The sequence below is a fragment of the Chrysochloris asiatica genome, unplaced genomic scaffold, assembly GCF_000296735.1.
Source record: "Chrysochloris asiatica unplaced genomic scaffold, ChrAsi1.0 scaffold00042, whole genome shotgun sequence".
Lineage (NCBI taxonomy): Eukaryota > Metazoa > Chordata > Mammalia > Afrosoricida > Chrysochloridae > Chrysochloris > Chrysochloris asiatica.
The window spans coordinates 6,268,484-6,296,435 of NW_006408560.1; the positions used below are offsets into that span (position 1 = coordinate 6,268,484).

A 27,952-nucleotide genomic window follows, 5' to 3' on the forward strand; every position below is an offset into this window, starting at 1 on the left:
TGTAAATCATTGTGTCCTGTTTTGAACGATTAATCACATTTCATTTCTGTACCCTGTCTTACTAATCCCCTTCTTCCTTTGTGTAAAATCCCTCCCTGAAATAAAAGACGGACGCAGATTGAATCCTGCATGCATTACTGCCTGCAGGGCCATGATGCCTGCAATCCAGCGTCTGCCTGCCAGTCTTGCATCCACTCCGGTCTTGGAGTGTTTCTTCGTCTCTCTCGTTGCGTCTTTGTGTATATTCTTTCTCTATCTCTTTCGCCGCCAGATCTCCCTACTTCGTGAACCAAACTTCCCTGTCGAGGCAGGTCTCCGACAAAGAATAAAGTAGAAAAGCAGGAGGCGAATGAAAGAGGAGAGGGAAGAAGAAGGGAAAAGCAGGAGAGGGGGTAGGAGAGAAAAGAATGAGCAGGACAGTAAAGAATGAGAGAAGAATAAAGCATGTAAGAAGATTTTGAATTCATCACTATCTATCGACTATGTGTAATTCTTTTTCTGCCGACGTCACACCCCTCTTCGGGAACCCTGGAATAAGTTTGCTGGGGCTGGCTCCCAGCAGGAACCGACTCGACAGTACTTAACAACATCAACAACATTATTTCCAAGGTCTTAGACTTCTGAGGTCATTGGACTTTGTTCAAATCTCTCACTTTTATGGTTGCCTTAACTTGGCAGTTTGGGTTTATGGGTCAGTAAAAAAATGTTGTTTAGTATCTATTTTCATATCTTTTGCTTTTATGTTACATACCTTATGTTTCTAGAGACTAAGTAGTTACATTAATGAATGAGTATTGTTTGAAATCATTAAGTAATTATGCTGCTCATGGAATAAACCCATAACATGGGTTATCATGAAGAGTAATCATACTTTTAATTTGCATTCTGCTTACTAGTAGGTCTTTGCTGTCAACATGTTAGAGGGAAAAAGAGGGTTCTGACCAAGGTGATGTGCATTTGGCTCTGTTCAACTCTACAATAAGCTTAATAGATGTCATTCCTGTTCGAAGCCCTTGTAAAAAAAAAATCAGATGGTATCTGAAAGGACCACCATGAGTTTTAAAGAGTTTACTATAATCTCTTCAGCACTCCCTGCAAGATTAACTCATCTTCCAATTCCCCATGAGACTGAGTTCCTTCAGCATGAGGCTTTTACCTTGTTTATCTCTCTCTGTAGGTCAGCATCCTGACAATGCCTGGAACATAATAGATGGGCCAGGAATGCCTGATGAAGGACCTAATTCCCTTGGCCTCTGGATCCTCTTTCAAGAGAGCAGAACTGACCATATAGTACTCAGGCTCCTGCTAGCTCTTAAAATGCTTTCAGGAATTTTAAAGGCCAGGGGCTAGTCTAGCCTCTGGTCCATGGAAGGAACTTCCACTTAAATTAGTCACAGAAGAGAAGAGCAGGTAACAACCTTCCCACAAATGGCTAAAGCCCACCATTTCCCTGCTTTAGTGCAGGTGAGGGTGCCCCAGTGTGGTAGGTTGAATAATGGCCCCCCAAAGATGTTCCTAGGAAACCCTATACAGGGTAGCTATGGATCGGAGCCAACTCGATGGCACTTAACAACAACAACAAAGATGTTCACTTCCTGATCCTTGGAGCCTTGGCTGCTGTTTCCATGGGTGTTGATGGTGGATCCAAGCAAAATGAAGTCTGTGATGCAGATAGGTCTCTTGTGATACAATAGTGACTCATTGTTATCAGGACTGATTGTGATGGTTGGAAAGTAAAGGTAGACGTTTTGTAGCAAGGAGGGTAGTGATTAACTTTGCAGTCTAGGAGCAGAGGTCCCTGGGACCATCAAGGGAGAAGAGCGGAGAGCAGGACCCTACCCAGAGAAGCAGTGATGCCTGAGATGGAGGCAGAGATGATGACATGGAGAGATGGAGCAGCTGGGGACGTTAGATCCAGAGAGGGAGAGGGGCTGTGTGCTGATGAGCCCGGGGGCAGGCTTGCAGGGTATATCCTTTGGTTGGTTGATGATGCATAGAGGGGATTGTAACCATGGCAATGAAATGATATACAATAGGATGAATGTAAAACTAATGTTCTCCCATGTAAACTATCACATAATTCACAATAAAACATTTTTTTAAAAATGAAGTCTGTGACATTGTCAATCTTTTTTCCATTTATCATGATGTTATTAGTCCAGTGATAAGGATTTTTGTTTTGACACTGAGGTGCAATCCATACTAAAGGCTATTAATATATTATTAGTCTTTGATCTTCTTCTGTATTTCAAGTCCTCTTTGCTTCCAAGAAGCAAGATTGTGTCATCTGCATGTCACAGGTTGTTAGTGAGTCTTCTTCCAATACTGATGCCTTGTTCTTCTTCAGATATTTGCTCAGCATACAAAATAAGTATGATGAAAGGATACAACCCTGGCACACACCTTTCCTGATTTTAAACCATTCTGTGTCCACTTGTTCTATTCAAACAACTGCCTCTAGGTCAAGGTTCCTCATGAGCACAATTAAGTATTCTGGAATACCTATTCTTTACAATGTTATCCATCATTTGCTATGATGTGATATTCATTTTCTGTGACTGCAGTAACAAATTGCCACAAACTTGGTATGTTAAAATAATAAAAATTTATTCTCTCAGTTTATGAGAATAGAAGTCCAAAATCAATCTAGGTGTTGGTAGCGTCATGCTCCATGCAAAGGTTTTAAGGGAGGATCCTTCTTGCCTTTTCTAGTTTTGATGATTTCTGGTGTTCCTAGGCCTATGGCAGCATAACTCCAATATCTGTCTCAATCATCACAGGCCTTTTTTCCTGTGTCGGTGTGTTTAAATCTCTGAATAAGGTTTAAGTAACCTCAGGGTCAGCAATTCGAAACTACCAGTTGTTCCATGGGCGAAAGATAAGACTTTCTGCTCCCACAAAGATTTACAGCCTTGGGAACCCTGTACAGGGTCACTATGAGTCAGAACTGACTCCATGGCACATAACCACCAACCATCATTCTTGTCTCTTATAAAGATATCAGTCATTGCATTTAGGGCCCACCTAAGTCCAAGATGATTTCATCATGAGATCCTTAATTGCAATTTAAAAAACTCTATTTCCAAATAAGGTTCTGAGGTCTGAGGTTCCAGGTGGACATGCATGTTGAGGGGAAAGGCGTACTATTATAGAGTGTTGTTGTTAAGTGCCGTCAAGTCGGTTCCGACCCATAGCGTCCCTGAACAGGGTTTCCGAGGCTGTAAATCTTTACGGGAGCAAAAAGCTTCATCTTTCTCTCGCGGAGAAACTGGTAGTTTCGAACTGCTGACCTTGCGGTTTGCAGCCCGATTGGTAACCACTACGCTACCAATTGTTGTTATTGTTGTTAAGTGCCGTCGAGTCGGTTCCGACCCATAGTGACCCTGTACAGGATTTCCGAGGCTGTAAATCTTTACGGGAGCAGAACGCCTCCTCTTTCTCCCGCGAAGCGGCTGGTAGTTTCGAACTGCTGGCCTTAAGGTTCACAGCCCAATTCGTAACCACTACGCTACCAGAGCTCCTTACTATTATAGATAGCAACCCTATATATGGTTTTCAAGGAGCGGATGGTGGATTTGAACCACCAACCTTATAGATACCAGTCCAGTGCTTATCCTACAGTGGCACACTCCAGCAGTAACTTACAAATGAATAATAATAATAAAAACAGTGAGAAAGAGACTGGAGTAACCTCAGCCTATGACCCTTGACCATCCTTCAGGTCTGGAATGGAACTCACACTCTTGGCCCAATTTTCAGCCAAGCAGTAGATAGGTATATATAGAGGGGATGACAACATTAGTGAGGTATGCTCATCATGGAATGGTCGACCATTCAAGATCAAAAGAACATTTACTTAAGGACAAAGTTGAATGGAGGATGGGAAGGAGGGTGGAATGGAAATAAGAACCACAGGCAGGAAGTGGGAAAACTGTTGTTACATGGAGGGGATTGCAATCATTGAGATGAAACAAAGTGTCTGATGTGTTGAATGTAAAACAGATGATCGTCTCTAAAAACCTTTACTCAACTCACAATAAAATAAAATTTTTTAAAAAGTGCTTCATTTGCTTTTTTTTTTTTCCTGTGTCCATGGGTATGATAAATTAGAGGAGTAGGGGAGAGGTATTCTCCACTCAGAGAATTCTAGGCTTCAGGGGCACTTCACCAAGTGCCTCCTGTAATCATAAGAAGGCCTGAACTGTCTGGAAAACAGATTAGATTGTTCCCTGGATTCACAAACCTGGTGGGATGTGGGAGGCAGACAGAGCCTAAAAAGGAAAAGACATGTTGTTGTTGTTAAGTGATGTTCCAACTCATAGTGTCCCTGTATATGGTTTCCAAGGAGCGGCTGGTAAGTTTGAACCACCAGCCTTGCGATTCAAACCATGCTTCAGTGTCAATATCTGTAAAATAATGACAATAAATGTACACATACCTCATAGGATTACAATAGGGATAAAGTGAGATAGCTATGAATACAATTCATACAAAACACTTTGGGTACAGCCCTCACATGGCTAAATAAATAAACATTGTTAGTAGTTTCATTAATTTTATCATTAACATGAATTGATACAGGACCTTGAGCTTTTCCCTTAGGAATTTTACAATGTGGTGTGGGAAATAAAACCAACACATAGAAAACAACTGGTAAATTAGCTAATCCCTAGATGACAAGAATCTAGAGAATCACCTAGTTTGTGTGGTCCAGGCAGAAGTACTGGGATATGACTCATAAAAGTTTTTCATTTACATCCTCTCATTAGATTCCACAACTCTGGGAAGGAGGAGGGACTTTTGTTTCTGTTTTACAGGTAAGGAAATCGCTAGTGAAGATGAGACAACTAGGAACACATATAACTGGTTTAGAAAGTATCCAAGGTGGAATTTGACTGTAGGTTTTCTGCTTTCCTATCCTGTCCTTTTGTATTTGATTCATTGTTTCAAAGGAAAGTGATACATGCAATGGATACTAATACTATCAATATAAATACAGTAGAGCAGACTGCTCCTGACCTCAACCCACAGTAAAAAATACATTTTATATTATCTTTTACTCACATTTATATAAAAATATAAATTGCAACAAGTTTTACAAAGTGATATTTATTAACTGGGATGTTTCGCTTCTACTTCTTAAAAAAGGAAAGAGGGGAATAAAAGAAAAAGGTAATCCTACTGATTTTATAGCCCATTCACTAATGAGCGACTGGAGTCCTGTTGTTGTTATGTGCCGTGGAGTCGGTTCAGACTCATAGTGACCCTGTGCAGGGTTTCTGAGGCTGCAAATCTTTGTTGTTGTTGTTGTTGTTGTTATGTGCCATCGAGTCGTTTCCGACCCATAGCGACCCTGTATAGGGTTTCCGAGGGTGTAAATCTTTACAGGAGTAGAAAGCCTCATCTTTCTCCCGCAGTGCAGCTGGTAGTTTCGAACCGCTGACCTTAAGGTTGGCAGCCCGATTCGTAACCACTACGCTGCAAATCTTTACAGGAGCAGAAAGCCTCATCTTTCTCTGGAGTCCTAGGGTAGTGCAAAACAGCTAACTCGCTCAGCTGCATGCAGGCAGATTTGCACAGGATGTTAAACTACAATGAGAAAATTACTTGCAGCACAAGAGGCACGTGATCATATGGCCGCTGTCAGCCAGTTTTCAGTGTCACTCGGCTCCATTCTGTTTACACCATTAAGTCTAAACCTAGAAACTAATCGGGTTCTTTAAAGTCAGTTTACATGTCTGCTGTAACATTACAAGATCTGATTCTGTCTACCCCTGTAATCTCATGTTGCCACACATACCTCTTTGCCCTCTAAACACTGCCTATCCTGAACTTCTTTCCCTTTTTCCCACCTCCTACACTAGTCTGTCTCTTAAAGGAGCAGAATTTACCAGCATGTGAAACCAAATGTGGCATAAGAATTGCTCATCAAGCTTTATGGTTTTTGTTTTTTACTTTGTCCTGGTGTGGCAGTGTGAGTTAATGTGCTGGACTGCAACATCGGTTTGAACCGCAAGGTCAGTGGTGTCAAGCTCACCAGCCGTTCCACGGAAACCTTATACAGGGTCCCTATGAGTCGGAACCGATTCAACAGCACTTAACAACAAGAAAAAGGGGGAAATGACTACAAAGTTATAGTAGAGAAGAGGAGTCATAGCACTGTAGGATTAGCACTGGACTGCTAACCACAATGTTGTCGGTTCAAATTCACAAGCCGTTTCTTAGAAACCCTAGGCAAGCGTGGGTTGGAAGTGACTCAATAGCACTTAACAACAGTAGCAAAGAAGAGAGATTTTCTTCAACATATGCAAAAACAAAGGTGGAAAACAGATAGAAATGCCATCAGAGTCTGAAAAAAAGCAGCAGTATATTAAAAAAAATTTTAATCAGTAAAATTAAATCACCCTTTCATAGAACGCTAAAAACCATTAAATCATCCTGATGGTTTTCCAAATGACCTTTGATACAAGTCTGAAGTAACAATCATCAGACAAATAGTCATTGATCCAACAGGCTACATTTTCCACCTCTAGAGTTACCTCACTTTTACTGCATGCTGGTGGGGGCCTGTATAATATGAAGAAATGAGCCTCATCCCACCAACCACAGAACCACAGAACATTTGGGACATACGTGATGAGTCCTGGTGTGGCACCAAGGGATAAAGCACTGGACCACAAGATCAGTTTGAACCACAAGGTTGGCAGTTCAAACTCACCAGCAGTTCCTTGGAAACCTATACAGAGTTGCTATGAGTCTGAAATAACTCCCTGGCACTAACAACAACAATGTATCAAAGGAGACCAGGTTTGACACTATAGGATAAGCAGTGGACCGCAAGGTTGGTTTGAACGGAAAGGTCAGTAGTTCAAACTCACCAGTCACTCCTCAGAAACCTTATACTGGGTCACTATGAGTTGGACTCAACTGGACAGCACTTAACAACTATGTAGCAAACATTATAACAATGGTGAGGATGGCTCAGGATCAGGCAGTGTTTTGTTCTGTTGTGCAAAAGTTGCTATGAGTCAGAACCAACTGTAAGGCACTGAACAACATTTTCAAAATGCTATTACCTCAGAACAATTTTTTTCAAATAGAAATACTGGCAACACAACAAAATTTCAAAGTAGAAACTAATTCAGTATTTAAAGTCCTGAGTACATTCCAAAGTCAATATAGAGCAGGTGGTGTTTCATTTTAAATCTTAGATTGTTGTTAAGTGCCGTCAAGTTGATTCTGACTCACAGTGACCCTGTATATAGGTTTCTGAAGAGTGGCTAGCGAGTTGGAACTACTGACCTTTTGGTTCAAATCCGATCTTACAGTCAAGTGCTTATCCTACAATGCCACACACCAGGATAATTTCCCCAACCAAAAAAATATATATATATCCAGAGACGGGCCTAGGTTTATAAGAACTAACTAGAGGAGCTTATTCTTCAGAGAATTTCTGAAGATATTACCTCTTTATACCTCATCTATAAAATGTTGTTATTGTTGCTGTTAAGTGCCGTCAAGTCAGTTCCAACCCATAGTTACCCTGTATAGGGTAGCAGTTGGTGAGCTTGAACCGCTGACCTGGGAGTACAAGCCTACTTTGCAGTCCAGCGTATTAACCCACAGCACCTTACCAGGACTCCTTAGATTGTATTAGGTTTTACCTTTCATATACCCTTCATAAGGTATATGATGACAAAATGGTAAAGTCTTACCTTTCATATACCTTTTATAAACCATAGTGACAGAATGGTAAAGTTCTTGGCTATTAACCAAAAAGTCAGAGGCTTGAAACCACCAGCCACTCCAAAGGAGACAACATCTGGCAGTTTGCTACTATACAGATTGTTGTTGTTGTGATGTACTGTGGAGTTGGTTCTGACTCATAACAACCCTGTATAGGGTTTCCAAGGCTGTAAATCTTTATGGGAGCAGAAAGCTTCATCTTTCTTCTGCAGAACAGCTGGTAGTTTCTAACTGCTGACCTTGTGGCTCTCAGCCCGATTTGTAACCACTACACTACCAGAGCTCCTATACAGATTACAGCCTGGGAAACCCTATGGGGCTGTTCTAGTCTATCCTTTAGAGTTGAGATGGGTTAGAATTGACATGATGGCAGTGGGTTTGGCTTTCTGGATTTGAATCTTTGTAGTAGATTTCCACATCTTTCTCTGGAAGAACCAATAGGGTTGGAATCACTAAACTTTGGATCAACTTAGCCACTTAGCCACCAGGTTTCCTTTCATATGGTTCCTGTGAAGATTAAATGACTCAACTTGTGAAAAGGGCTTAGAATACTGCTTGACACATAATATTAATGCTCTGTAGATATTATCATCTACTGAAGCTAAACTTTCTTATGGATTTTACTTCCCCCTCTTGTTTATAATGTTTCTTATTTGTGGTCATGTATCTTTCAATAACTAAGCATTAAGAGGAGTCCTGGTATGGCACTACAGGATAAGCACTGGACTGCTTACCACAAGGTTGGCAGCTCAAATACACCAATTTGCTCTCGAAAACCCTATAGAGAGTCACTATGAGTCAGAACCGATTCCATGGCACTTGGCAACAATAAGCATTAAGGAGTTCTTGGGAGGTGCGGATGGTTACGTGTTTGGCTACTAATCAAGATTTTAACCTACCCAGAGGAATTTGGAATCTGGGGAAAAGGTCCAACAATCTGCTTCCAAAAAGCCATGGCTATGAAAACCCATTGTAACACAATTCTATGCTGAATCACATGGATCGCCATGAGTTAAGGTGATTAAGAATGACTCCACCACAATTTGGGGGGCTGTTGTGTCTACTGTAGTTGTTTTTCAAGCTTTAAGAGTAGCCTCTTAGAGCCTTTGTTAGCCCTAGAGGAGTTCAGCAGATGTTTTATTCATCTTCCAAATCAGAGGCCTCCAGTGTTCTTACAGATCCAGGAGCGATTGCTGTTGTTTTTAAATGTGAAGTCAATTCTGACTCATTGCAACACCATTGGTATGGCTGGTGAGTTTGAACCATCAACTTTGCTGTTAGCAGTCCAGTGCTAATCCTACAGAACCATGTTAGAACTCCATCTGTTAATCTCATTTATTGAATACATTGCAGATAAAAGAATCCAGCAAAACTTTAAAGTTAACTGGCAACTTTATTAATGACAATAGCAACTACACGTTTGAAAACACATGTGTGGGAGACATACAATAATGTCTGGAATGAATTTGGATTCCTGAAATCTTTGCAATAACTCCAAAACTCCTTAGTCAAAAGCAGAGGTGCCTGTCAGTCTTCAGTAAAATCAAGGTTTGGAAAGTCACAACATAAAATTAAAATGCGATTGTCCTCACAACTAATGATGCACAACAGGTGGGCAATGCTAGCTATATGGTTCTGGACCAATCACTTAACTTCTCACAACCTCATCTGTAAAAAAAAGGGGGCATTAGCCATGCAGTCCTGCCTGCCTCATAGAATCTCCAGAACAGCAAATGTAATCATGTAAATTAAAATCTCATCTCAGTGGAGAACAGAGAATTAGGATAGCAGAGGGAGACAGAAAAGGAGAAAGTGGGGAAAAGCTAATTTTGCTTTCCAGAGACACACACTCTGATTTTAATGAAAATACTGAAGAGGTTACTGTAGCCTGAAACTTACCGTTGCCACGGACTCCACAGCACTTAACAACTGTAGGCACTTAACAACCATTGCCACATCTCCTTTAGGGCAAAAATAATCTTAACACAGGCCCCTCCCAGTAGTTGTGTTCAGGTGACTAGGAAGTGTCTTGGGGAACTCCAAAAACATTTCCATTCTCATCGTGCCTCTAGAGACATCTACTGGAAAGAAACCGTACCCTTCCACATCAAAGGAAGCAATTAAGAGTGGGAATGGAGAAATGAATTCAACAAATATTCATTCAGCAGTGTTTGAGTCACTAGGGTGCTGCGCAACTGCAAAGTCGGTTTGAATCACAAAGTCAGTTTGAACCGCAAAGTCAAACTCACCAGCTGCTCCTCGGAAAACCTATACAGGGTTGCTATGGGTTGGAACCGACTCGCTGGCACTTAACAACAATGAAGTCCTGCTGTGGAGCTTTAGAATAAACCTGGACTGATAACCGCAAGGTCAGCGGTTCAAACCTATCAACTGCCCCTTGGAAACCCCTGTACTGGGTTGCGACTCTACGGCACTTAACATGTGTCAGGTACTGATTGACAATGAAGCTGCAGTGGAGAATCAGGCCAATAAAGTTTCTAGTTTTCGAGGACTTGCAAGCTGGTTGCAAGAAAACAAACGAACTAGGCAACTTCAGACAGCCGGATACGAGGAAGATAAAACGCATAAGCACAAAAGGAATGCAAATCCCTGAATAGGAGATCCGGGTCTCTGCAAAGTGACTCTCGAGCCCAGATCTAAATGATCAGTGTCTGGTGTCCTGGTGTCGCTGCAGTGACGCAGCATTCCGAGCAAAGATAGACTTAAATGCAAAAAATGATCCACAAACCAGAAATAATTTGGATTTTAACGAGCTGAAGAAAGCGGGCAAACCCAGTCTATCAATTCCAGCAGTTAGATTTTAAATATCTGTTCCTCCAATTAGAGGAAAGCAGAGACTCGGACACGCCAGCTCCGCCCTCAGTTCCGCAAACAGCCACCTTGCAGCGCAGAACTGGCGATACAAGCAAACCGCTACCCGTCTCTTGGGAACATTTTTGTCTTAAGTAAACCTTTGTCTTTATTATTCACGGGACCCACACTTGTTCCCCTAAGGACGTTTTTGTTTTGTTTTTAAGAGAACCAGCCGAGACATTTCATTTTAGAACATCAATTATATACCCCAACAAATCCGCCAAGGTACAATAGTGTTGTTAAGTGCCGTTAATCAGTTCCGACCCATAGCGACCCCGTATAGTTGAGAATCAGCTAGTGGAGTTGAACTGCTGACCTTGTGGTTCCCAGTCCAGTGCCGATCCTACCAGCGTCACATCATTAAGTCTAATAGCGTATAGACTGGTGGTCAATTCGGATACTTTCATTTACACCTGACTCGGTTCAACACACGAAGTGGTTAAAAGGCATCCTAGATTCAAAATCAAAGCCAGTCACGCGCTGGGACCATCCAAAGGTCTTAAAAGCTACGTATGACATCTGTAAATGGCTACAATAGCTTACTTGGTGACAAGTATGTTAAATGGTAAGTGAATAAAGCTCTTTTTTCTGGTGATTACGTGGTGGCTCTGAAAAGAGCCTTTGGAGCAGAGACCGGCAACTCGTTGAGAACCGCGTCCCGGTAAGGGACTCACTTGGAGCTGGTATACTTGGTGACGGCCTTGGTGCCCTCGGACACGGCGTGCTTGGCCAGCTCGCCAGGAAGCAGCAGGCGCACAGCAGTCTGGATCTCCCGGGACGTGATGGTCGAGCGCTTGTTGTAATGCGCCAGGCGGGACGCCTCGCCGGCGATGCGCTCGAAGATATCGTTGACGAAGGAGTTCATGATGCCCATGGCCTTGGACGAGATGCCGGTGTCAGGATGGACCTGTTTCAGCACTTTGTACACGTAGATGGAGTAGCTCTCTTTGCGGCTGCGCTTGCGTTTCTTACCATCTTTTTTCTGGGCCTTGGTGACGGCTTTCTTAGAGCCCTTCTTAGGAGCGGGAGCGGATTTCGCAGGCTCAGGCATTGTGTAACACAATACAACTAAGAAAAGTATGTGAATGGGCGGACCTGATCATTTTATAACTATCTTATGCAAATTAGGTCTCTAAAACTCTTTCGTTTCCATTGGTCCAAATAGTAAGCTTTCGTTGTCAGTAGTAGCTACGTAACAACTACGACTGTTGACTTTATTGGCCGCTTCAGAAGCCAATTTAGGACCAATGAAAACCTCGTTTCTGGCCCCACCCCTGGGAAAGCTTATAAAAGCTTTCTCATTGCCATTTACATTACTCTGTTTTGTTGCGAGGTTTTAGGGTTGTTTCTGTGTGGTCTTGGTTTCTGCAATGTCGGGACGTGGAAAGCAGGGAGGCAAGGCTCGCGCCAAAGCTAAGTCGCGCTCGTCCCGCGCTGGTCTTCAGTTCCCGGTGGGCCGAGTCCACCGCCTTCTCCGCAAAGGCAACTATGCTGAGCGGGTGGGAGCTGGCGCGCCAGTCTATATGGCAGCGGTTCTGGAGTACCTGACGGCGGAAATCCTGGAGCTGGCAGGCAACGCTGCCCGCGACAACAAGAAGACCCGCATTATCCCTCGCCACCTCCAGTTGGCCATCCGCAACGACGAGGAGCTGAACAAGCTGTTAGGCAAAGTGACCATCGCCCAGGGCGGCGTTTTGCCCAACATCCAGGCTGTACTATTACCAAAGAAAACCGAAAGCCACAAAGCCAAAAGCAAATGAAGTTTCTGACAATAAGCCAAAGAACAAAGGCTCTTTTTAGAGCCACCCAAGTTTTCAAAGAAAGAGCTAATGCGCTGTTTTGTGGTCAGCCCTTAATTTGACACTTTAGTGGCTCTTAAAAGAGCCTTTTGGTGTGAGTGAGGGTAGTACCCAAACCTCTTCTACTTCTTGCCAGGTTTGTGGCTCTCCGTTTTTTTGGGCAACAAGACAGCTTGGATATTTGGCAAGACGCCGCCCTGGGCAATAGTGACACCCCCGAGTAACTTGTTGAGTTCTTCATCATTTCTCACGGCCAGTTGCAAATGGCGAGGAATAATGCGCGTCTTCTTGTTGTCGCGGGCAGCGTTGCCTGCCAGCTCCAATATTTCCGCCGTCAGGTACTCTAGCACCGCCGCCATATAAACTGGCGCGCCGGCCCCCACCCTCTCGGCATAGTTCCCTCTGCGGAGAAGGCGGTGGACTCGGCCCACCGGGAACTGAAGGCCAGCGCGGGACGAGCGCGACTTGGCCTTGGCGCGAGTCTTGCCTCCCAGCTTTCCACGTCCTGACATTATAGATACAAATGTAGTTACAACCTCTTTTTCAAAAAGGCTGTGGAGAGGATCGCCAATTTGAAGTAATTTATAAGCCCTATCGGGAGGGGTGAAAGGAAGTAGTTTGATTGGCTGAAAGGGTCCGGATAAACAGCCAATGGGAAAGCAAAAAACAGACTCTTCCTTTGCATCCTGCAAGAAGAAATGACGGATTTCGTGAGAACCTACCAATCACTGGGAGCCACATTAAAGCCTCATATTTGCATGGCAGGGTTTTTAAAGCTAGGCGGCTTTCAAACAAAACGCTGTTTCTTTTTTAGTAACTGGCAATTTGTAGGTATTTTTCCCAATTTAAAGCAGGGAAATACCAACAAGGGGCGGTAAAGACTGCAGAGGGTCTCAAGCAGATGCAAACAGTTACTTCCATTCAAGGGTGGTGTTGTGTGCCGTGGAGTCGGTTCTGACTCAGCGACCCTACACAGGGTTTCCGAGGCTGTTAATCTTTACGGGAGCAGAACGCCTCATCTTTCTCCTGCGGAGCATCTAGTAGTATCGAACTGCTGACCTTGAGGTTTGCAGCTCGATTCGTAACCACTACGCTGCAAATTCGATTATACCTTGAACCCTAAATTATCCTCCAAGCCCCTCCCTTTTTGGCTTGTCACAGCCAAATTTCTTGAAAGAATCCTAAGGACTCCTTTTTTACCAATTCAGACTTTGGCTGCCTTGGGGCTTCCGCCCACCTGCGCTTCTGTCTCCCGGGATCGGTTTGACCAAGTGCTGAATAAATTCATCGTTCTTTTAGACCTGCAGGAGGCGTCCGATACCTCTTGAAACAGTCTCTTGATTTTAAAAGTTCGCCCTCCAGTTTGTCCTCTTACCTCAGACATTCCTTATCCTGCCCTTACCGAAATGCACTTATCCATTGCCTGTCTTTGCTTTCCTCAACATTCTTCACCCTTCCTGAGGAATCTTTCCTACTTACATGCTTTCAGCTAACGTCTAAATTTGTTCAGGCCCTATGCCTAGCTGATTACAGAACACTTAAGCCGATTTGTCTCAACAAGTGCTTCCAGCAGTACCTACCCAAACTGAATTCATCCAAACAGTCCCACGCTTCTCTCTCTTTTTTTCCTTGAATTGCACCAACAACCCTATAGGTACCCAAACCAGAATCCTCGTATCGTACGTATTGCTAGGTGCAGTCAAGTTGGTTCTGACACCTAGTGACCCTACGTACAGCAGACCTAAACACTGCCTGATTCTGTGCCATCCTCACAACCATTGCTATGTTTGAACCCACTGTTGCAGTCACTGTCAATCTAAGGGTCTTCCTATTCTTCACTGAATGGTCATGATGTCTTTCCTCTGACACTGGTCTCTCCTGATGCCATATTAAACAGATATGTGACAGTCTCACCATCATGTCCAAGGAATATTCTACCTGTACCTCTTCCAACAGAGATTTATTCCTTCTTCTAGAAGTTCATGATACATTTAATATTTTTCATCAACACCATAATTCAAATGCATCAATTTTTCAACAGTCTTCCTTACTCACTAACCAGTTTTTGCATGCATATTGAAAATACCATGGCTTGTCTGTCACCTGCACCTTAGTCTTAAAAGTGACATCTTTATTTTTTAACACTTTAAAGAAGTTTTTTTGGAGGGCTAGGTAGACACATTACACCGACCCTCTCTACACCAATGACATGAAAGATCAAATAAAACAGAAACAAATGAAGATTCTGGAATCCTGAACTTCAGAGGAAAAGTTCAACAAGTGGATTAAGTACTTGCTGGGAGGGGAAGCATGAACTGCTGGCCAGGTAGGGTGCAACCATCTTGAACATTTGTGAATAACTTTGACAACAGAAGGTGGCCTGGCACAGCAGATTCAACAGGTGACTGGAAAGGTAAGATTCCTTCTTTCCCACCCAACACTTCCCTGGTGATCAGCTCCCATCCTCATCCACCCCTAACACAGAGACAGACCCTGCTTTCTGGGAGTTCTGAGCCACATTGTTGGAAACCACACCAGTGTGAGGCAGGGACCAGCTGCACTGCTTTGTTGAGCTGCTTTGGTGTCTGGTTTTTGTTTTGTTTTGTTTTACTTTTTATTGTGAACAAGTAAAGGATTACAGAGCAAATCATCAGTCTTACATTGAAAAAATCTTATACTTTGCTTCATTACAATGATTGCAATCCTCTCCATGCACCAACAGTTAACAGTGTTTACCTTCATTCACTTTAACAATTGCATTCCTGCCTGTGTCTCCCACTACCTTCATCTTTCCTCTGCTAACCTCCCTCTTGTGATACATTGTCTGCCCTGTCACCCATGTTAACATGTGTCTACCCTCTCACCTGTGAATAATTTTCACCCCCTTGCTCCCCCTTTTTAAAAAATTTCTTCCTTTCATTTCCACTCTTATTTTTGTCTTTGTATAGCTCCGTTTTCCTGTCCCTCTTTTGTCTTTATAGTTATTATATACTTTTTCTCTGTTTGCTGTCTGTTTTTATCCCTTATTTTTCTCTTTATTATTTTGTTTTAGTTGTTGGTTCCTTGTTTACTTATACTGTTTTGTTTTCTCCTGTGGCGTGGGGAAGGGTTTTCTCTTACGTACCAGACAAGCGACAGCAACCATGCCAATGCAGCCTAGCCACCAACAGAGTAAGAGCCAATACCAGCTCCTATACCACCTGATCAATGTAAGCAACAACCAACACCAGCCAAACCCACCCTAAACTGAGGTGCACAAATGGAGAACTAAGTACATACTTCTATTCTCTAACTGCACCCACAGTAGACAGTTGGTGAGAGCCTAAGAACACATCAACATTTCAGTCATCACTTAAATACAGACATGCCAATACCACACTATCTGGAAACAACAGAAGAAATGAAAGAATGGCTCAAATAAATAACCAAGATGCAAAGGCAGAAAACATTTCAGAGGAAGATAAGGTAATGGAATTAAATGAAAAAGAATTCAAAAGAGTGATATTTAGGTACCTTCAGAAGACTGACAGACAAAGATTGAAGAAAGCTAGGAAAACACAGAAAAAAAAACTTCAGAAGAATTTAGGAAAACACTACAAGAATAAACAGACAAAATAAAAACAAATTTTGAAACAAATCAAAAGCAGCAATTAGAAATCCAGATTGTTAATAATAAGATCTCAGAAATGGTCAATACATTGAAAGGACAGAGTAGATGTGAAGTAATGGAAACCCGAATTATTGAGCTTGAAAATAAATCTCTGGACACTATGATGCTAGAACAATCAGACAAGAATGAAAAAATCTTTAGAAATCTTAATAGTTATGTGAGACACCATGAAGAAAAACAACTTACAGCTAATCGGAGTTCCAGAGACAACAAGCACAAGGGAAATTGTCCAAGAATTGTTGGAAGAAAACATCCCTGATATCATGAAAGATGAGAAGATAAACATACAAAAAGCTGAATCAACCCCCAAACAACATAGATCCCAGAAGAAAATCACCAACACATATCATAATCAAACTTTCCAAAACCAAAGACAAAGAAAGTATTATGATAGCAGCACAGGAAAAACAAAAAGGTACCTACAAAGGAGAACCAGTAAGACTAAACTCTGATTTCTTAGCAGAAACCATACAGGCAAAAAGGCAATGGATGACATATACAAAACTCTAAAAGAATAAAATTGCCAACCAAGAATCATATACCAAGCAAAACTGTCCCTCAAATGCAACCACAAAATTAGGACATATCCTGTTAAACAGAAATTAAAGGAATTTGTAATGACCAGACCTACTTTACAAAAAAAAAAAATGCTAAAGGATGTTCTTTGGACTGAGAACCAACAACCTGAGATTACCATACATGACACCACCACCCAGAACTTAATCCAGATATAAAAGTATTAGAAGTAAAACAAACCTACAAGAATGAAAATAGGGAACTAGAGATACCAATTTATAATAAAGTCAACTACAAAACAAAAAGAGGGGAACCTTTACTTATGGTTGTAGTAGCTCTAAATACCAACTGAGAGGGAAGGACTCTTCATATCAAGGATCAAGCATATCCCCTCAGTACATATGGTTAATAGGGTCAGGCAACTTAGACATTAGCTACCTAACTAAAATGGTGTGTGTGTGTGTGTGTGTGTGTGCTATAAAGGCACAAAGTGGATGGCTTACAGGTTTTCAAGAGGGAGTTCAGTTTCAAAGTGAGCAGGGTAAGGTAGAATTCCCACTGAATAGTTTTCATCTTGTCTAGATGGGTCTGGTGAAAGGAGATGGGAATAAGATTCTTTTGATTCAATAGTGAGTAATTATTATCATGACTAATTGCAATTGTCACAACTGTAAAGGTAGAAGTTGTGTAACAAAAAAGGAGGAGTAGTTAATCTTACATTCCAGGAACAGAGGACCCTAGGACCATCAAGAGAGAAGAGCATGAGCAGAACATGGGCTCCTAACCAGAGCAGCAGAGACAACAGAGATGGAGGCAGAGGTGATAACATGGAGAGATAGAGCAGCTGAGGACTCTAGACTCATGAAAAGAGAAAGGCTGTGTGCTAGCAGCTTGGAGGCTGGCTTGCTGAATATGCACTTTGATTGTTTAAATAATTATATATTCCTGCGTATTTTTGTGTACATCAAAAAAAAAAAAAAAAGAGGCAAATCCTGTTAACTGACGGTGCATGGGAGGGATTATAAGCATTGCAATAAAACAAAATATGATTGGTTGAGTGCAAAACTGATGTTCTCCCATGTAAAATATCACTCAATTCACAATAAAAGCTTTAAAAAAAACAACCCTGCGTCATAGAAATTCTGCCAAGTTGCCAGCCTGCCAGCCTGCCAGCCTGCCCTACAGATTTTGGACTTGCCAGCCCTTACAATTATATGATCCAATTCTTTAAAATCATTCAATCTCTCTCTCATACAGTATGTGTGTGCAGAGGAATGTATGTATTGATTCTGTTTCTGTGGAAGGAGAACTCTGGTCAATAAAATGGCAAAATTGGGTACACATAATAAAATAAAAAACAATGTCAGAATTTCATAAATTTAGCTAAAACATATGTGGTTTTTTATATTTAAAATGACCTAAGTATTAAGAAAAGAAAAGCAAGTAAGTTAAACAGATAATAAAAAGAAAATCTTGAAATTTTGGCCCAGAACAAAATATAATTAAAAATTCAGAGAGACCTAAAAAAAAAAAGAGAGAGAGAGTATAGTGTTGATACAGAACTTCCAAATGGCAATGAAGCCAAGTAGATTTCAAGATAAAAGACTGCTTTAAAAGGAGAAAATTTTAATAAATTACAGGGGAACCTCTAAGAAAATTAATATATCAAAATTTTTAAAAGAAGAAAATCGGAAAGATTTAGTAAACATTTAACATAACAGAAATAAAAATGAAAAGAAAATCTACAAACAAAATTAACTCAGCACAGAACATTATGTGGAACAAAGAAACCAGCATCATCACACACACAAAAAGAAAAATGATAGCAATCAACTCATTTGTTGTTGTTGTTGTTGTGAAGTGCCGTCGAGTCAGTTCTGACCCATAGCGACCCTGTACAGGGTTTCCGAGGGTGTAAATCTTTACGGGAGTAGAAAGCCTCTGATAATTACACTGAATGTAAATGTATTAAATGCACCAGTCAAGAGACCTAGAGAGACAATGGATAAGAAAACAGGATCTTTTCATGTCTTGTCTACAAGAGAGATATCAAAAGGGTGGAGACAACTTAAATGCCCAGTAACAGAAGAGTGGTTAAACAAACTTCGGTACATACACACATTGAAATACCACGGGAATTGAAGAATAACAGTGAATCTTGGAAACACCTCACAACTTGGATAGACCTGAAGGACATTATGCTGAGTGAAATTAGCCAATCACAAAAGGACAGATATTGTATGAGACCAATGTTGTAAAAAGTTAAGAAAAGTTTTTCTTGATAAAAGAAACAATCTATGATGGTTGCGGGACAGACAGATGGGAGAACGAGGCGGGAAAATTATTCACGGGCTAGAGGGTAAACACGTTAGCATGGGTGATGCAGCATGCAATATACAACAAGAGGGAAGTTAGCAGAGGAAAGATGACAGGAGACACAGGGAGAAATGCAATAAAGTGAGTAGACGTAAATACTGCTGTTAGTACATAGTGGGAATTACAAACATTGTAATGAAGCAAAGTATATGATTTGTTGAATGTAAAACTGATGAGCTATTCTGTAAATTTTTACTCAATTCACAATAAAAAGTTTTTGTAAAAAAAAAATTTTGCAGCAGCAGATTTGCCCAGTGCAATACATTGTATGGTCTATTGACTGCTGCTTCCATGGGCGTTGATTGTGAATGCAAGTAAAATCAATCCCTTGACAACTTCAATCTTTTCTCTATTTATCATGATGTTGCTTATTGCCCTCATTGGGCTATCTTGATATGTTGTTGTTGTTAAGTGTCACTGTGTCAGTCTGACCCATAGCAATCCTGTATAGGGTTTCCAAGGAGCATATATGGGTATATTCATATACAAAAAGTACTGTTGTTGTTGTTCACCAGATTACTTCAATATTTACTCATTGAAATTTTTTATTTGTTTATTGAAGTATAATTATACACATAGGAAACTACATGAATATTGATACAGCTTAATGTTTGTTGTTGTTAGATGCCCTCGAGTCAGCTCTGACTCGTAGCAGCCCCATGACAGCAAAACAAAACACTGCCTGGTCCTATGCCATCCTCATAACTGTTATGTTTGAACTCATTGTTGCAGCCATTGTATCAATCCATCCTAGGAGTCTTCCTCTTTTTTGATTACCCTCCACTTTACCAAGCATGATGTCCCTTTCCAAGGACTGGTCTCTTCTGACATGTTCATTCTTGCTTTTAAGAAGCATTCTGGCTATACTTCCTCCAAGACAGATTTGTTTGTTCTTCTGACAGTCCATGGTACTTTCAATATTCTTTGCCAATACCACAGTTAAAAGGCATTAATTCTTCTCCAGTCTTCCTTATTCATTGTCCAACTTTCACCTGTATATAAAGGGATTGAAAAATACCATCGCTTGGATCAGGCTCACCTTAGTCCTCAAAGTGACATCTCTGCTCTTTAACACTTTCAAGAGGTCTTTTGCAGTAGATTTGCTCAACTCAATACATCATTTGGTTTCTTGACTACTGCTTCCAGCTGTTTACTTGTGGATTCAAGTAAAATGAATTCCTTAACAACTTCAATCTTGCTCCATTTATCATGATGTTTATTGGTAAATTGTTATCCATACTGAAAGTTATATTCTTTGATCTTCATCAGCAAGTGTCTCAAGTCCTCTTTACTTTCAACAAGCAAGGTTGTATCGTTTGCGTATCATAAGTGGTTAATGAGCATTCCTCCAGTTCTAATGCTGCATTCTTCATATAGTTCAACTTCTCAGATTATTTGCTCAGCATACAAACTGAATACATATGGTGAAACTATACAATCGTGGCACACACCTTTCCTGAGTTTAAACTACACCTTGATCTATTTGAATAACTGCTTCTTGTTCTATGTAAAGGCTCTATATGAACACAATTATGAGTTCTGGAATTCCCATTCTTCACCATGTTATCCACACAGTCAAATGCCTTTGCATAGTCAATAATACACAAATAAACATCTTTTTGGACTCCTGGTATGGCACTGTAGGATCAGCACTGGACTATGAACAAGGCCAGCGGTTCAGACCCACCAGCTGCTTCTTGGAAACCCTTTACAGGGTCACTGTGAGTTGAAACCGACTCGACTTTTTGGTATTCTCTGCTTTCAGTCAAGATCTATTTTTCATCAACAATGGTATTCCTCGTTCCACATCCTCTTCTGAATCAGGTTTGAATTTCTGACAGCTCTCTATCAACATACTGCTACAACTGTTTTTTAAATTACCTTCTGCAAAATTTTCCTTTTGTGTGATATTAATTATATTAAATCATTTCCACATTTTGTAGGGTTACCTTTCTTTGGAATGGCCACAATATGGATTTCTTCCAGTAAATTGGCCAGGTAGCTGTCTTCCAAATGTCTTGGCATAGACTAGTGCTTCCAGCACTACACTGGTTTGTTGAAGCATTTCAATTAATATTCTGTCAATTCCTGGCGCCTTATTTTTCACAAATGCCATCAGTACAGCTTGAACATCTTTTTTCAATACCATTAGTTCTTTCTCTTTTTTTGTTTTTAGCTTTTTATTGTGAATTTTTACAGATAAGATCATCAGTTTTACATTCAGCAAATCATATACTTTGTTTCATCTCAGTGATTGCAATCCCCTCCATGCAACAACAGTTATCCCATTTCCTCCCTGTAGTTACCCATGTACAAATATCCTCTTTTAAACTCGCATATATTTGTAGGTTATATATATTCCATTCTTCCTCCCATACCCATTTACCATTGACTCTTGATATATGCTACCTCCTGAAATGGTTGAATATTGACCAATTCTTTTTGTATGTATTCATATTTTAAATTAAGCTGTACACTTAAGATTTATGCAGTTTCCTATACGTAAATGGATATATCCAATACACTTTACTGAGCACCTAAGAATAAGGAAGAATACATGCATTTGAATTATGGTGGAGAAAAGAATATTGAATAAACCATGGACTGTCAAGAGAACGAACAAATCTATTTTGGAAGAAGTACGGCTGGATTGCTTATTAGACATGAGGATGGCGAGACTTCATCTTTCGTACTTTGGACGTGTTATCAGGAGGGACCAGTCTTTGAAGAAGGATATCATGCTTGGTAAAATGGAGGCTTAGCCAAAAGAGGAAGACCCTCAACAAGATGGATTGACACAGTGGCTGCAACAATGAGCTGAAACATGACAACAGTTGTGAGGATGGTACAGGACCGGGAAATGTTTTGTTCTGCTGTACGTAGGGTTACTGTTAGTTAAAACCAACTCGAGGGCAACAACAAAAGTATAGCAATATTGTACTTGGCATCACACCTCTAGAATTCAATGAATACCATTCCATTCAACTGGAACCCTTTTCCCCTACATCTCTGCATGGTTAATTCCCACTTGTCATTCAAGTTTGTTTTTAAATGGCACCTTTACAAGTGAGACCTTCCCTAATCATTACCTCCAACTACTCCCACCATATTTCCATCTTTTATTTTTTCCTCCCTACTATCGGAAACCCTGTACAGGGTCGCTATGGGTCGGAACCGACTCGATGGCACTTAACAACAACAACAACAACTATCTAAAGGAGCTCTGGTAGCGTAGTGGTTACGAATTGGGCTGCGAACCTTAAGGTCAGCGGTTCGAAACTACCAGCTGCACCGCGGGAGAAAGATGAGGCTTTCTACTCCCGTAAAGATTTACACCCTCAGAAACCCTGTACAGGGTCGCTATGGGTCGGAAACGACTCGATGGCACATAACAACAACAACTATCTAAAATTATCTTGTTTATTTACTTAAATGTTTAATCTTTGGTTCTTCACTCCTGCTAAAATTTAAGACCCAAAATTTAAGACTATCTTGTCATGTTTACCTCTGGTGACTGATACAGCATGCATGCTTAATAGCTGTGAGGAAGCTTGGAAATTTAAAATTGCTAAATAACCATTAAATTTGGCTCTATGCGTTGCCCTCGTAAGAAAACTGAAGATAAAAAGTTACATGACGTCCTCAACTGGATTAGAGTGTTATAAGGCCCTAACTAAAAACAAGTCTTATAGACTGCATCTTTCTAATCTAATTCCAAATTATCTTTCACCTGTTGTTGTTAAGTACCATCAAGTCCATTCTGACTCATAGCGACCCTGTGTAGGATTTCCGAGGAGCAGCTGGTGGTTTTGAACTGCCAAGCTTGTGGTTCACAGTCCAGTACTGATTCTACTGCAACAGGTTTTTCTACTCCCTCTTCTCAGTAAGAAAAAAGACGAAGAAAGAGTTTTTATGCTATCCTTTCTTGGAGTGTTCCCCTAAATGTCCTCTTGGAAATTTCTCTGTCTCCCAGATCTAGGTAATATGCCTCCTGAACATTCTGAGTTTAGTTCCATCTCACCACCACTCGTCTGTCAGTTTGTCATACTGCGGTGGCTTGTGAGTTGCTGTGATTCTGAAACTCTGCCACCAGTATTTTAAATACCAACAGGGTCACCCATGGTAGACAGGTTTCAGATGAGCTTCCAAAGACAGACTAGGAAGAAAGAGTGACAAACTACTTCCGAATATTTAGTCACTGAAAACCTTATGAATAGCAGAGAAACACTGTCAGATATGGTGCCGGAAAATGAACCCCTCAGGTTGGAAGGCACTCAAAATGCGACTGAGGAAGAGCTGCCTCCTCAAAGTACAGTTGACCGTGATGATGTGAATGGCATAAAGCCCGTGGGAGTAAAGCCTTCGGGACCTTCATTTGCTGATGGGGCACAACTCAAAATGAAGAGAAATAGCTGTAAACATACATTGAACATCGGAACACGGAATGTATGAAGTATGAATCTGGGAAAATTGGAAGTTGTCAAAAATGAAATGGAACACATAAACATCAATATCTTAGGCATTAGTGAGCTGAAATGGACTGGTATTGGCCATTTTGAATCTGACAACCACATGGTTTACTGCCGGGGACCAGCCTTGGCAAATTATTAGGAGGCTCTCCTGAGGAGGAGGATGTGGAGTCGGCTTGAATGAAAAAATAAAAAAATTCTCAAAGAGTCAATGGGTCATTTTGAGTCTCAGGCAGATGATGGTAATGATTCTCTCTGATGACTCTCTTTATTTCAAAATGGTTGCTTCTTATATCCCTTTTAGAATACACTATGATCTCATAACAGTCACGTACAAGCAGTTACAAATCAATCAAATATTATATTGTTACATCAACGGTACAAGAGGAACACAAGGTCACCAAACATTCCTGTGTCTCTATACTCCTTAGTTACTCCTTAGTTACCGTGACAACGTCTGCCTTCTATGAGCGACTCTGTTTCTCTCTAATCCTCCCTAAAATGTCAGGTTAATTTTAAACAAAGTTCTACATCTTAATTTCTAACTTTACCAACATCTATTACTTTCTGTAGATTCATTAGTTACAGATTACAATCAAAAACATAATTTTTACTATAACTGGTTATACATATAATTGATCAAACAATAAAAACAAGAACATGAAAGTACCCTAAAGTTTCATAGTTAAGAACAAAGCAGTAATTCTTTCATGCTAACAATTTCTCAAAACTTCTAATCAAATTCCTACCTCTGTTGCCAAGCTCTCACTACTCTTGACTGTCTCCTAAGCTGCTTTCTAAAAGCCTTAATGTCCTTGACTAAAACCACCTGGAATGTTTCTTACAATTTTAAGCTTGAATTGCTAAAACTCTAGCTAGTGAGGTTATAGCTAATGTTAAAACTTATTGTCAATGTAAAAATTAATTTTTATAACTACATAAGATTGAATATGGTGTGAAATTTAACGTTAATGTGAAAGGCAACTATTATAATGTGAGGTTTGTTTAAAGTATTCAATGATTAACAACCTGCAATATGCAGATGATACAACCTTGCTTGCTGAAAGTGAAAAGGACTTAAAATACTTACTGATGAAGATCAAAGAGCACAGCCTTCGGTATGGATTGCATCTCAATGTAAAGAAAACAAAAATCCTCACCAATGGACCAATAAACAACATTCTTATCAATGGAGAAAAGATTGAAGTTGTCAAGCACTGCATTCTTCTTGAATTAACTATCAACACTCATGGAAGCAGCAGTCAAGAAATCAAACGATGTATTGCATTAGGCAAATCTGCTGCACAAGACATTTTTAAAGTGTTGAAGAGCAAAGATGTCAGCTTGAGGACTAAGGTGCGCCTGACCCAAGCCATGGTATTTTCAATAACCTCATATGCATACAAAAGCTGAATAGTGAATAAGGAAGACCATAGGAGAATTGACGCTTTTGAGTTATGGTGTTGGAGAAGAATATTGAAAGTGCCATGGGCTGCCAAAAGAACCAACAGATCTGTGTTAGAAGAAGTGCAGCCAGAATGCTCCTTGGAGGCCAAGATGGCCAAACTTCATCTCTCATACTCCGGACATGTTGTCAGGAGGGACCAGTCACTGGAGAAGGATATCATGTTTGGTAAGGTAGAGGGTCAGAGAGGAAGAGGAAGACCCCTAGTGAGACAGATTGGCCAAGTGGCAGCATCGATGGACTCAAGCATGGCAACAGTAGTGAGGTTGGCCCAGGATCTCGTCTGCTGTGCATAGAGTCGCTATGAGATGGTACCGACTCAATGGCACCTAACAACAACAACCACACAGTATTGAAGATTGTTGGCTACCTTAACCATTTTCTCCAATATTCTATGCTTTCTTTGATGTACTACCCACTGACAGTGAGCCAGGATAAAACAGAACTGCTTCATGGGGTTTCTGAGACTGTAAATCTTTATGAAGAACAGACAGCCTCATTTTTCTCCCAAGGTGTGGCTGAAGTGTTTGAACCACTGACCTTGCAGTTAGCAGTCCAAACACAACCCATTGTGCCATTAAGGCTCCTTTGAGGTTCCCACCCACTGCTATCAAGTCCATTCCAACTCATAGTGACCTAACAGGGTTTCCAAGACTAAATCTTATGGAGCAGACAGCCTCATTTCCCCCCATGAAGTAGCTGGTAGGCTGGATTTGAACTGCATACCTTGCAGTTAGCAGCCTAATGCCTAACCCACAGGGCCACCAGGCCTCCCTTTGAAGTGGTGGTTGTTGTTAAGTGACATCCAGTCAGTTCTGACTCATAGTGACCGTGTATAGGGTTTCAAAGTAGTGACTGGTGAGTTATTGAACCCCTGGCCTTGTGATTAGCAGTTCAGTGCATATCCTATAGCACCACACCAGGATTCCTTTGTTGTTAAGTGCCCTGGAGTAAGTTCCGATTCTTAGTGACCCTGTATACGGATTCCAGGGAGCAGAAAGCCTCATCTTTCTTCCATGGAATGACTGGCAGATTTGAACTGCTGACCTTACAGTTATCAACTCAACTCTTAACCCACTGCCTACCAGTACTCCTTTCCTTTGAGTTTGCTGTTCTTGTTAAGTGCCATCTAGTAGGTTCCAACTCACAGCAATTCTATATAGGCTATAGGATAAGCCCTCAATTGCAAAGTCGGTTTGAACCACTGGTAGGCGTTTCAAATCCACCGGCAGCTTCTCAGAAACCCTATACAGGGTCGCTATGAGTCGGAACAGACTCCATGACACTCAACAACGACACAGGGTTTCCGAGGAGGGGCTAGTGGGTTTGAAACGCCAACCTTGAAGTTAGCAGTCTAATTCTTATCCTACAGCGCCACACCAGGACTCCATTTCTTTGAGGTTGTTGTTAAGTGCCGTTGAGTAGGTTCCAACTCATAGAGACCCTGTATTGATCAGACACCAATAATTACATATTCAGTGAATGTAACGGACTTCCATTTTCTTATATGTACTGGTGTGACGTTGTGGGTTAATGCGTGAGACTGCCAGGTCGGTTTGGCTCTCAAGATCGACGGTTCAAGCTCACCAACTGCTCCTCAGAAACCCTATACAGGGTCGCTATGGGTCAGAACTGACTCGACGACATACAACAAAATAAAGGCGCTGGGCTAGATGATCTGCATCTTCCTTTTACAATAAAATGGATCAAATAATTCCAAACGCCCAGGGCATCCCGTTTTCTTTGCATTGGGTGGAATTCGAATCTCTTGACAACCTCCCCAGTCGCGAGGAACTACAATTCCCAAGATCCCTCGAGGCATCACGTGGCGCGTGCCCAATTACCTTAGCGTAACAAGGACTCCCAGCGTTTCTCGGGACGCGAGGCCTGCGTTTCCATAGAGGACGTCCGGAATCCTGGCTTTAACAGGAGCTGCGGTAGCCGAGGCTGTGAGGCAGGTAGAAAGGGCCCAACCTGGGATTTAGGCAAGGGCACCGGTCAACCAAAAGACCGGAGAGGTACATGTCTTACTTTTGCAGCTTCCGGTCCATTCTTTACAAATTTTCTTAAGTATAGACACGCCTTTAGCGTGGGCCTGTAATCAACCCTCCCATATCTGCGGCTGGGGATCAAATTCTCTCACGCCACACAAAAAAGTAGCGAGGGCTCGGACTGAAGGAAACTCCCTGCAGGAGGGCTGTGTGATATGGATGTCGCCCCTGTAGGCTCACGGGAAGGGAAGGGAGTTGGTGAGCTTGGGTTCTGACCAGGCTAGAGACCCCGGCCTTATTGCTCTTTTATCCCCGTTTCTACCTTAGCCGATGCTTAGTGGACAGCTGATCGGGCGTCTGGTCTCCATGGCCGGTCGCATCTCTCTGTCCCGGGGCAGCACGGGATCAGGAACCATCGGTCCGGTAGAAACAGCCATTCGCTCGAAGTTGGAGCAGGCGTTAAACCCCGAGGTACTGGAGCTGCGCAATGAGAGCGGCGGCCACGCGGTCCCAGCCGGCAGCGAGACGCATTTCCGTGTGGCGGTGGTGAGCTCTCGCTTCGAGGGACTGAGCCCTTTGCAACGGCACCGCCTTATCCATGATGCACTGTCGGAGGAGCTGGCGGGGCCAGTGCACGCACTGGCCATCCAAGCACGGACCCCCGCCCAGTGGAGGGAGAACCCTCAACTAGATACGAGCCCCCCCTGCCTAGGTGGAAGCAAGAAAACTAGAGGAACCCCCTGAGCCTCAACGGAAGGGGAGGATCAGAATCTAAATGGGCTGAGTGAAAATAAAACTGCTGGGGCTTTCTCTCCTCAATACAGTCTGGGACTTATAAGGGGTGAGGGCGCCTGAGCCTCATTCTACTGGCACATAAATATTTTCTAGAGATACCAGCTCATTTCAGGCCAAAGGTAACACAGGAAAAAGACAGACCTACTCACTAATGTTCTTGCCCTGGACTCTTCTCAAAAAGCTGTCCAGTTGTTAAATGTTAAATTGTGACTAAGAGAAGGCAGTAGGCCTGATGAGTCAGAAACAATCAT

The 27,952-nt window shown here is 41.7% G+C and overlaps 4 protein-coding genes across 4 annotated transcripts; 2 read left to right on the plus strand and 2 right to left on the minus strand.

The window, feature by feature from the left end:
• Positions 1–11,288: 11,288 nt before the first annotated feature.
• On the minus strand, positions 11,289–11,671 carry LOC102823313 (histone H2B type 2-E-like). The gene has a single exon (XM_006861348.1). The coding sequence runs from the start codon at positions 11,669–11,671 to the stop codon at positions 11,291–11,293; it is 381 nt and encodes a 126-aa protein (XP_006861410.1). The 3' UTR covers positions 11,289–11,290.
• A 293-nt stretch (positions 11,672–11,964) lies between these two features.
• LOC102823686 (histone H2A type 2-C-like) lies at positions 11,965–12,381 on the plus strand. Its single transcript, XM_006861349.1, has one exon. It carries the CDS (start codon positions 11,991–11,993, stop codon positions 12,378–12,380), a length of 390 nt encoding a protein of 129 aa, XP_006861411.1. The 5' UTR covers positions 11,965–11,990; the 3' UTR covers position 12,381.
• Positions 12,382–12,541: 160 nt separating this feature from the next.
• On the minus strand, positions 12,542–12,931 carry LOC102828263 (histone H2A type 2-B-like). The gene has a single exon (XM_006861698.1). The coding sequence runs from the start codon at positions 12,929–12,931 to the stop codon at positions 12,542–12,544; it is 390 nt and encodes a 129-aa protein (XP_006861760.1).
• Positions 12,932–27,236: 14,305 nt separating this feature from the next.
• BOLA1 (bolA family member 1) lies at positions 27,237–27,650 on the plus strand. The gene has a single exon (XM_006861350.1). The coding sequence runs from the start codon at positions 27,237–27,239 to the stop codon at positions 27,648–27,650; it is 414 nt and encodes a 137-aa protein (XP_006861412.1).
• The last annotated feature ends 302 nt before the right edge of the window (positions 27,651–27,952 follow it).

What these genes read in the sequence shown, in the direction of transcription:
- LOC102823313 (XM_006861348.1), bottom strand. Translation starts at nt 11,671, where the DNA reads ATGCCTGAGCCTGCGAAATCCGCTCCCGCTCCTAAGAAGGGCTCTAAG.
- LOC102823686 (XM_006861349.1), top strand. Translation starts at nt 11,991, where the DNA reads ATGTCGGGACGTGGAAAGCAGGGAGGCAAGGCTCGCGCCAAAGCTAAG.
- LOC102828263 (XM_006861698.1), bottom strand. Translation starts at nt 12,931, where the DNA reads ATGTCAGGACGTGGAAAGCTGGGAGGCAAGACTCGCGCCAAGGCCAAG.
- BOLA1 (XM_006861350.1), top strand. Translation starts at nt 27,237, where the DNA reads ATGCTTAGTGGACAGCTGATCGGGCGTCTGGTCTCCATGGCCGGTCGC.